The 9,878-nt window shown below is 51.9% G+C and overlaps 1 protein-coding gene across 1 annotated transcript in view; it reads right to left on the minus strand.

The window, feature by feature from the left end:
• The window catches only part of Gpr143 (G protein-coupled receptor 143), a 20,503-nt gene extending 12,198 nt beyond the window's left edge, over positions 1–8,305 (minus strand). The window contains exons 1-4 of the mRNA XM_033760087.1: positions 8,192–8,305; positions 7,521–7,615; positions 3,553–3,645; positions 651–760 (exon numbers count right to left, since the gene is read on the minus strand). Of these exons, the coding sequence (XP_033615978.1) occupies positions 651–760; positions 3,553–3,645; positions 7,521–7,615 (298 nt within the window). The 5' untranslated portion in view covers positions 8,192–8,305. The remainder of the gene's footprint in view (positions 1–650; positions 761–3,552; positions 3,646–7,520; positions 7,616–8,191) is intronic.
• Positions 8,306–9,878: the final 1,573 nt, after the last annotated feature.

Raw genomic sequence — 9,878 nt, forward strand, 5'->3', positions numbered from 1 at the left:
GAAAAAAAAAAAAAAAAAAAAAAAAAAATCATTTACTTTCAACAATGCTTTAAAAAAGTTCGACAACCAACAGCTGATCCTCCAACCACCTGATGAGGCAGATTTCCTTATTCCAACTCTGCTCAAGAAGCCCCCAGCAGCCTAGGACAGTGGGAACACAGCCCCTTGGTGAGACAGTGGGGCAGAAGGCAGGTACCCTCTGTAGGCTCTTATCTAGTTGTCAGCACTGCGGACACATGTCCCTGCCCCACTTCCTGTTTCCTGCTGTCTGCCAGGTGCATGATGGGAGTGACCAGGCCCTCCCTTCCATCCACTTCTGGCTCTTCCTGCACCTGTCTCACCCCTGAGTTCCCCAAGGCCAGCTTCATGGCCTCCAGGGCATGCTAAGGGCACAGCCTGGCACAAAAATGAAGAATCAATTAGTCCTGGCCTCAAACTAAGAAATACCAGCACGGAACCAGTGTCATCCCTGATTAAGTTGGTTGGTCGTTTTCACCTCTTTCACCTGATCCCCTTCTCCAGCTGAACAATACCTGCTCAAGTCTCGGCCAGCTGTCCTGGGTAATCCTGCCAGGACAGTGTGGATGGTCATCGGAGCCAAGGCCTGGGGCTGTTCCCCCAGCAGGGTGTCCAGAGCGCTGTGTCCTTACCTGCAGCCACAGTCTTGTGGAACAGCACGGGGTTGGCCACCAGGACGAGCAGCAGCGGGAGGTACGTGGTGACGTAGTGGGGGATGGCGTGGTCCAGGCCCCTCTCACACCTGAGGGGGGACAGCGGGTCACCCTTAAAAGAGAGGCTTCGCTAATACCTGCCCACTGACCTGCATGGGAGGTAGGAAGGGGAGGGCGTGACTGTGCTTCGGCTCCACCTACAGACTCCCGCTTTTTTCTGAGAACAAGCAAGAAAGTGCAGGCTGTAAGGCAGGTCATCGCGCTTCTCTCTAATAAATGGGAGGCCCCTAAAGCTTTCTGACAGGGAGGGGGCGCTGCAGAAAGGTAAGGCAGAAGACGTGCTGATCATGACGCAGTGACCCACGCCTGTCATGCCAGCTGCTCAGGAGGCTGAGGCAGGAAGATCACAAGTGTAAGGCCAGCCCAGGCAATTTAAGAGCGACCCTGTGAGCCGGGCGTGGTGGTGCACACCTGTAATCCCAGCACTCGGGAGGCTGAGGCAGGAGGATCGCTGTGAGTTCGAGACCAGCCTGGGCTACACAGTGAGTTTAGTGAGTTCCAGGTCAGTCTCAACTACATAGTGAGACCCTGTCTCAATGCCATCACAAAAAAAAAAAAAAATAAAAAAAAAAAAAAAAAGAGAAAGAGAGACCCTGTCTCAAAACACAGAAAGAGCTGGGGGTGGGGGGGTGGAACTCAGTGGCTGAGCACCTCTTGCCTAGCACATGCATGGCTCTGGGTTCAATCCTGATACTGGGGGGGAAAAAGTACAGGCACGAAAATACTCTGTGATGTGGATTCTGTGTGCCAGGCCCCTTTGAAGAAAAACGTCCAGTCAAAGCGGAGGGACAGGTGCTCAGGTGACTCGCTGGCTGAGCACTGTCCTTCCTCCTTGGCTTCAGCCAGTAACAGGGCCTCCAGGCCCTGCCACACAGCAGCTCAAGATGCACAGGCCGTGGATACCGAGGAGCTCTGCTCTCCTGTTAGGAAGAGTGGCCGCGGGCTTCTGGAGGCTCTTCTTAGAGAAAGGACAGGTTTCCAGTGCTGGGCTCCGGACAGGGTGCAGAGCCACGTGCACAGAGGCCACGTGGTGGGAGCAAACAACTTGCAAATAAATGGCAAGGAGAGGGCAAAGGGGACGAGTCTGGACCGGAGGCCAAAGGGAGTGGGGACGGCTCACTCCAAGCAGAGAGAAGCAGAAAAGTCCCGGGGCTGGGCTGAGAAAGGTGGAATGACAGGAATGGAAGTGCTCCTAATCTTCACAGATCAAGGTGGTCTTTCTGGTGGTCAAACCAGAAGGGGAAAGATGGACTGGGAGTGGTGGCCTGTAATCCCAGCATCCAGGAGGCTGAGGCAGGAGGATCGCCACTAATTCAAGGCCAGTTTGAATTACACAAGGAGAGCTTGGCTCAATAAAACCAACAACAACAAAAAAAGGAGGGCAGCAGAAAATGCAAATTAAAAAAAAAAAAGCAGGTAGGAAAACGGCAATACCTGTCTGGTGGTGCCACAAGAAGATGACTGTACACCTCACAGCTTTCTTCTGATTCCCTGCAGCTGTGGAACCCGAAACATGCTCCAGAAAGACTAACAGTGTCAGGGAAGACAGGAGGAAGAGAAGGGGTTCCGACATAGAGAAAGAGAGCAAGAGCCAAAGGCTAGGGTGCATTTTGGTGGTGTTGTGCTGGCCTGGCCTGTGTAAGACCTAGAGGCCACCCCAGCCTTGCACAGATCAATCTATCAGTAAGTAAGATAAAGAAAAGCAACTGAGTGACAGTCTGGAGTGTGGCTGTGCCCTTGGAGATGTTACGGCTGGGCGTGCACCCTGGTTATCCCAGCACTCTGGGCGGGTGAGGTGGGAGGATCCCAAGTCTAAGCCCAGCACGAGCAAGTTAGTGACTTAACAAGAGAGCCCCTCAAAATTTTTAAAAAAGGATGTAGGTCAGCGCCAAGACCCTGGGTTCAATCCCCAGTACTCCACAGATACACACACACACACACACACAGACGAATAGGGACAGAGAGATGGCAGCAGAGTAAGACCTTAAATCAAGCCAAAGCCTCCTGAAGCGCACAGCAACACCTCAGGGGTGCCTGTGTACTCCACAGCAAGGGTACCCTCAGCCTCAGACGCCCCCTTCTCCAGCCGCCGATCCCCAGGCATCACAGTTGAGGGCAAGGAGCAGAAACTCTCTCTCCAATGAGACCCATTTTGTGCCCCCGCCGTGAGTGACACCACATCTGTCCTTTTCAGGCTCCCGGGACAGTGGAGGGGATGGATGGCTCCGCAGAGAGGTCCCTGTGACTGTGCATGGTTGAGCAGGCAACACCAAGTGGGAGCCATCTGAGTAGCTGAGAGAGTCAAATTGGAAGGGGGAGAATTCTACACTGGCACGCACTGGCAAAGTTCTGCAAACACTCAATTCTGACCTCACAGCAAAGCAGCAGACGTAGCTGGCACAGAAACTAACGGGCATGACTGTGTCAATAAAACTTTATTTAAAAACACAGAGAGAGGGCCAGATCTGTCCTGAGGGCTATACCATGCTGATCCGTGACCTATACATCCAGAAACTGTAAAAGGACACTGTCCACTTCCTTTTCTCCATTAACAGCTAGCACAGGATCAGGTATATATGGCTCAGTGAGAGTGCTTGCCTAACATACACAAGGACCTGGGTTCTATTCCTACGGCAGAGAATACGGATAAGTTAGAGGATTCATCCTTGCCAGGGACCTTGAGGCTTCGCAAATAGCTGCATTAATGGGACTGAGTTTATTTTTTTGCAGTGCTGGGGGTCTCACTGGCTGGGTCCGTGCGTGTGACAACAGCCTGAGGAGTCGGCCTTTCACGCCCTGCAAGAGAAGACAGGAGGCTCACCTGGACACCGAGGGGTAGTAGAGCAGAGCGGCTCCCTCCGCACACAGCAGAGTGGCCAGGCCCCAGGCCATGAGGTGGTAGAGCAGGATGGTGCTGGGGAGAGACAGCAGAGGGGAGGGAGGCCCTGGTTCAGGGCGGGCACCTCCCAGGCACTTCCGCTTCCGGGTTGGGACCCGCCCCCCCCCCCCCGCAAGCACCGGAAGCTCTCTACGAAGGGCTTCCGGAGCTTGCGGCAGGGCTGCTCTTGGTTTGCGTTTTCTGCTTTTCAATGAGGAAGAAATTCACATCCATAGCATACAAAGCTGTTGTAAAAGGAACAATTCAGGAACACTTGGCTTGTCTGCAGTCCTGTTTAACCCACGCCACTACCTAGTTCCAAGACATTTGGCCACTCCAAACAGAGCCTTCTCCCCATTAGCGCTCACCCCCCCATTCCCTCGGGCCCCTGGGCAGACAATCACCAGGGCTTTCACACTGAGCTCCATCCCCAGCCCTTTATATTTTATTTTGAGACAGAGTCTAAGTTGCCCAGCCTGGGCCGGAACCTGCAAATCTCCTGCCTCAGCCTCCCAGAGTGTCAGGATTATTGGTGAGCACCACCATGCCATCTCTAAACATTTCATGAAAACAGAAACATAGTGGGACCACCTTGTCTGATGTGCCTGGCTTCTTTCAGTGCGTTTTTGAGGTCCATCCATGTTGCAACACTTCATAGCTTTGTTTTTTTGTTTTGTTTGGTACCAGGGTTCAAGCTCGGGACCTTGTGCTTGCAAAGCAGGCAGCGGAACCACTAAGCTAAATCACCTGCCCACTTCACAGCTTTTTAGGGCTGAATTCTATCCTATGCTGTGGACAGACTGTGTGTTGTGTTGTTCTTACCACTGGGCTACTAGGAATGGTGCTGCTGTGCACATGCACAAACATGCAGTCCAGTCCCTGCTTTCAACCCCACCAAGCAGTGGAACCGCTGTTGTATACTTAGTATTTTTTTGTGTGTGTGTGTGTGTGTGTGTGTGTGTGTGTGTGTGTGTGTACAGAGCTGGGGGATAGAATTTTCTAAAGTTTTTCTTCTCTTTTTTTCTAAGTTTTTCATTTGCTTTGCTTTTTTGTTGTCCTAGGGCTCAGACCCAAGGCCTCACATATGCCACGCAAATACTCTACCACTGAGCTACAAACAACTGCTCCATGTTTAACTTGTCCTTTTCTTTTTCGGGGGGAGGGGGATTGAACCCGAGGCCGTGACACTGAGCTATATCTCCCAGCCCTTTTTACACTGTTCTGTTTAGAGACAGGGTCTCATTATGTGGCCCAAACTGGCTTCTATCTCCTGAGCTCAAATAATACTGCCTCAGCTTCATGAGCAGTCAGGCCTATAGGTGAGTGCCACCAGGCCCACCTCCAATTTTAATGATACCCATCCTAATACAAATGGCCATTTTTACCACCTAACCTAAACATGACTCATTCTCTGTAAACCTATGAAAAGGTAATTAATCTATAGAGTCCTCTGAGAGCACTTGTTCACTTCTTCTCTGCATTCTCATCAGAATATGAGTCTCCACAAAATTCCTACCGAAATCCAGGAGGGGTGGCGTAATTCTGTGATCCCAACACTTAGGGAGGCTGAAGCAGGAGGATCGTGAGTTTGAACCCAGCCTGGGCAACTTAGTGACTTAGTGAGATCTTGTTTCAGAATAAATAAATTAAAAGGGCTGGGGAGGTGGGTTAATGTGAAGGCCCTAGATTCAATCCCTCATACGAGAGAAAAGTTTTTTCCTATGCTGAAATCCAATCCCAAAGATCATAGTGTTAAGAGGCAGGGCTCTGAGGAGGTAATGAAGACCAGAGCCTTTATGGGTGGGAATCTGTGTCCTCATCAAACAGGTTATGCCAGCCATTGCCCTTCTACTCGTGAGGACTCAGTGGGAAGACGCCATCTATGAACCAGGAAGCTGATCCTAGTGGGGCAGTTAGGGTCCAGGCCATGGCGGGTGCCATCTTGGAGGGTGTGGGACCCTGTGCCTGCTGTCCCACTCAGCTGCCCACTAGCCTGGCCCAGGAAGACGCCCAAGGTGGGAAAGCTCTCAAACCCGAATCCAAACACCCAGCCAACGATCAGCAGCAACACTACCTCACCCCAAGCCACTGCTCACTGGTGGCTCTTTGAGCTGGCCACGCCCACGTCTCTCCCACCCTCCCATATTCTGGGCACACCCTGCAGCCACCTGTGAGGGCAACAGACGATGAAGGGCAGGTGGCAGCCTTCTCGTCCTGCACACAGGGAGAGTGGGACACCCCTGGCTCTGCGCCTGGCTCAATGAACAGAATAACACACATTGCTTCTGGGGGACGCAGGTCTCACACCATTTATTGGCCAAGTGTTCCCGGAGGGAAGGTTTTGCCCGTTGCAGGCACAAAGCCCCCATAGGAGGGTGACAAACGAGAAGCAGAGTGATAACTCTGCCCGTCTTCCAAACCCCAGCATGGGGGGGCCAGGCACAGAATCTGGGATGGACAAGATTCTAGATGAAATCAAGTCTAGAAGTAGGATCAGTCTGAGACAAGACTGTTCATAAACTAAGCAGCCAAACTAGGTACACACCTGTAATTCTGAAGGCTGAGGCAGGAGGAGGTAACAAGTTCAAGGCCAGCCTACGAAACTTAACTGGACCTCCAAAAACAGGTATGCATGCCGGGCATGGTGGTGCACGCCTGTCATCCCAGCACTCAGGAGGCTGAGGCAGGAGGATCACTGTGAGTTCAAGATCAGCCTGGGCTACATAGTGAGTTCCAGGTCAGTCTCAGCTACATAGTGAGACCCTGTCTCAAAAACAAAAACAAAAAAAAACCAAAAAACAAAAACCCCAAAACAAACAAACAGAAAACAGGTATGCAAATACTTGTAATAACTGGAATAAGGGTCCCCAAAGATGCCCATGTTCTAATCTCCAGAAACTATGGATATATTCTTTTATGTATTCATGCATACGTTGAATATATGGAAAAAAAATCACATCATCACACACGTGTGACTAAGAATGTTCTGAGACTGGGTGGACATCCTGGTTCGTCCAAGTGACCCAAAGGAATCCCACAGATCCCTAACAGCAAAGACCCTCTGGGCTGGGGATATACCTCAAGGCTAAAGCATGTGCCTAGCACAGGTGGGTCCTGGTTTGGATCCTGACAAGTACAAAAAAAATGAGGAAGAGCCAGGGATTTAGCTCAGTGGTTCTGTTGCCTGCCTTGCAAGCACAAGGACCCAAGTTCAATCCCTGGCACAAAAAGAAAAGAAAGAAGGAAGGAAGGAGGGAGGGAGGGAGGCAGGGAGGGAGGAAAAAGCAGAAGATCTTTACCAGCTACAGAAAAAGAACCAAACAGATGGGAGTTTGAGGCTCTACATCCCTGGCTGGCTCTGGAGAAGGCAGAAAGGGCCACAAGCCAAGGAAGGTGGAAGCTTCTAGAAGCTTCTGGAAGGAGACCCGTGTGACAGGACAGAGTAGAAGGGCCATGAGCTATGGGTCCTGGGGGGCGGCTACAGAGTGGTGTCTGTTTGCATGTAAGTGTGATGAGAAGACCCTTTATCCACATATACACATCAGTACAATAAATCTAAAGCTCACACATTAGGCTGAGCCGGGCATGGTGGCACAGGCCTCCCATCCCTCCTGGCAAGCAGTATCACCACTGCTTGTGGTGCCACTCAAAGTCCAGAGGTCAGCGGGGTAAGCAGAGAGAAGTCGGACCGAGCCCGGGACCCCGAGACAGAGTGGAGACAGACAGGGGCAGTGTATCAGTGAAGGACCCCGCTCAGGCAGGTGGCACCGGTGGCAGCTACAGGGGTGGGACAGGTGGGCCAGAAGACAGGGCCAGGCGGTCCGAGCCCCGGGGCCAACACGAAGTGCCCATCCTGTCGGCCTCTCAAACTCCGCCCAGGAAAACTGTGCCCTCGTGTCCCCAGGGAGTACCTCCGTCCCGCAGATCTGCGGATCACCAGGTAGGCGTCCACCGCATAGCAGAACAGCCACCAGAAGCAGGCGCTGTACAGCAGCTGGATCCACATCTGGAAGCAGGGAGAGCGCAGCGTGAAGGGTTCCGGATGCAGGGACTCGGCACCCAACTCACCCGGGAAGAAAGGGGCCCACATCAGGAGGCAGCTCTTGGGGACTGGGGGACAGGGACATGGGTGTGCATGGCCTCTGGGCGTGCAGCTGTCCTCTGCCTCGGGGACACTTGTAGGTGGCGAGAGAAAGGCCTGAGGATGCACTGGGCTTTTTCTGAGAAGCGACGAGACTCAGAAGGTGCCCAAGGGCGAATGAAAAACAAGCACAGATGAAGACATGAGGAAGACGCCACCCCCGCCAGTGGGAGGGAGCGGGGGATGCCCGGGTCAGGCAGCAGGACCAGGAGATGACATCCACACACATACAGAGTGAGGATGCACTGCAATAGACTGTAGTAAGCAGAAACAGCCAGTCTTCCTGCCCCTCTTCCTCCCCAGGCTGCCTCCAGCAGGTTCTGACTGTGTCTCTGTCCACACTGACATCCTCCATAGTTAGGCACGGAGGTGCACGCCTGTGATCCCGGCACCCGGGAGGCTGGGGCAGGAGGAGAGGGCAGCAGAGGGCGCCGAACTCACCGCACTCCCCACGCAGAAAACAGCAGGCCACGTGTGTGTCCCGTTCTCAGTGGAAATGTGTTCAACGAAATCTGGGAAGGTGAACCACACAGAAGACCAGACGACGAGACCTAATCAAGAGCCAGATACCAAGGCGTCTGATCCAAATTCACATCTAAAGCTGACTTCTTGCCGCATAAACATGACAGATGTTATAGAAAAATAAGAAGGGGGCACAGGAGGTGGTGGTGGTGCATGCTTATAATTCCAGCACTTGGGAGGCTGAGGCAGGAGGATCACTGTGAATTGCAGGCCCGTCTGGGCCATCTAGCAAGACCCAGTCTCAAAAAACCGAAAACAAACCGACCAACCAAAGGACTTAGCAGAATCAGGAAGAAAGCCAATGTTGGACTGGATTATGCTGCACTCAAATGCTTCTATCCCCTCACAGAAAGGAAATATTCCTTCCCCATCTTATTCTTCAAGTCTAAGAAAGAGACTTGAAGAATATCTGAAGTCACGGAATTGGATGTCTATCTCCAAGCACGTTTCTGTCACTCTCAGCACAGGGACAGAAGAGGGCTGGGCCCTGGGACACAAAGCCCAGGTGCCTGCTTGCTGTGGGTACCCTGGGCAGTCTCCCCAGGCCAAACAGCCTCGCCCAAGGCCAAACACTACTGAAAACCAGGATGGCAATAAGATTAGAGTCATCGGGCCAGGGATTTAGCTCAGCGGTTCTACCGCCTGCCTTGCAAGCACAAGGACCCGAGTTTGATCCCCGGTACCAAAAAAAAAGGTTAGAGTCATCAATTATAGTACTTGCTAAGTGTGGACTGAATTTGGGTCCTGATTTGAACAAATCCTCTACAAAATAACATTTATGGGATAAGCAAACATACACAGAGTATACTAAGGAGTCAACTGCAATTATTTTAAAGTGATAATAGCATTGGGGATAAATGTTTAAAATTCATGTGTTTCCATGCTAAGATCTGAATGGATGAAATTATCTGAACTGAGGAATCAGCTTCAGAGTGAACCCGGTAAGGAGGGAGACGGGTGGTGTAGGGCACACAAGAGATTCAGGGATTCCTGACACTTCTATGCGTACTATATGCTACATTATGTATGTTGGAGATTTCCCAATAGAAAAAGTTAAACAAAATGGCAAAATCTAAGGCAGGCGTGGTGGCGCACACCTGTAATTCCAATACTCAGGAGGCTGAGGCAGGAAGATCACCACAAGTTCAAGGCCAGCCTGGGTTACACAGTGAGTTCAAGGCTGGCCTGAGCTACACAGTGAGACACATTTTGTTCCACGCAACACCAAACCTCTTTGGCTGTGTGGGCGTAACTGTCTCTGTCCAGCACCCTGGTCCACCCAGGTAGGCAGGAGGGCTCCCAGACAGGGGCAAACACAGAGCTCAACCATGTCCGGTAACTCTTCACTTAGGAGCACCGACATACACATTCTCTGGTTGTTGCTGTGTTTTGTTTTGTTGCAGGGTCTTGTTATGTAGTCCAGGCTGCACCTGAACTGGCTACACAGCCAAGGTTGGCCTTCAACTCACAGTCCTCCTGTCTCAGCCTCCTGGGTACTGGGATTACAGGCCTGTGCCACCATGCCTGGCATAAATTCTTGTGCTATTCATGTGTCACCAGTCTGTTGATTTTGAAACCATAAAGCCACTCTGTGCTGGGCCCACAG

The sequence above is a fragment of the Fukomys damarensis genome, unplaced genomic scaffold (genome assembly GCF_012274545.1).
Source record: "Fukomys damarensis isolate Sample0158 unplaced genomic scaffold, DMR_v1.0_HiC HiC_scaffold_39, whole genome shotgun sequence".
In the NCBI taxonomy this organism is placed as follows: Eukaryota; Metazoa; Chordata; class Mammalia; order Rodentia; family Bathyergidae; genus Fukomys; species Fukomys damarensis.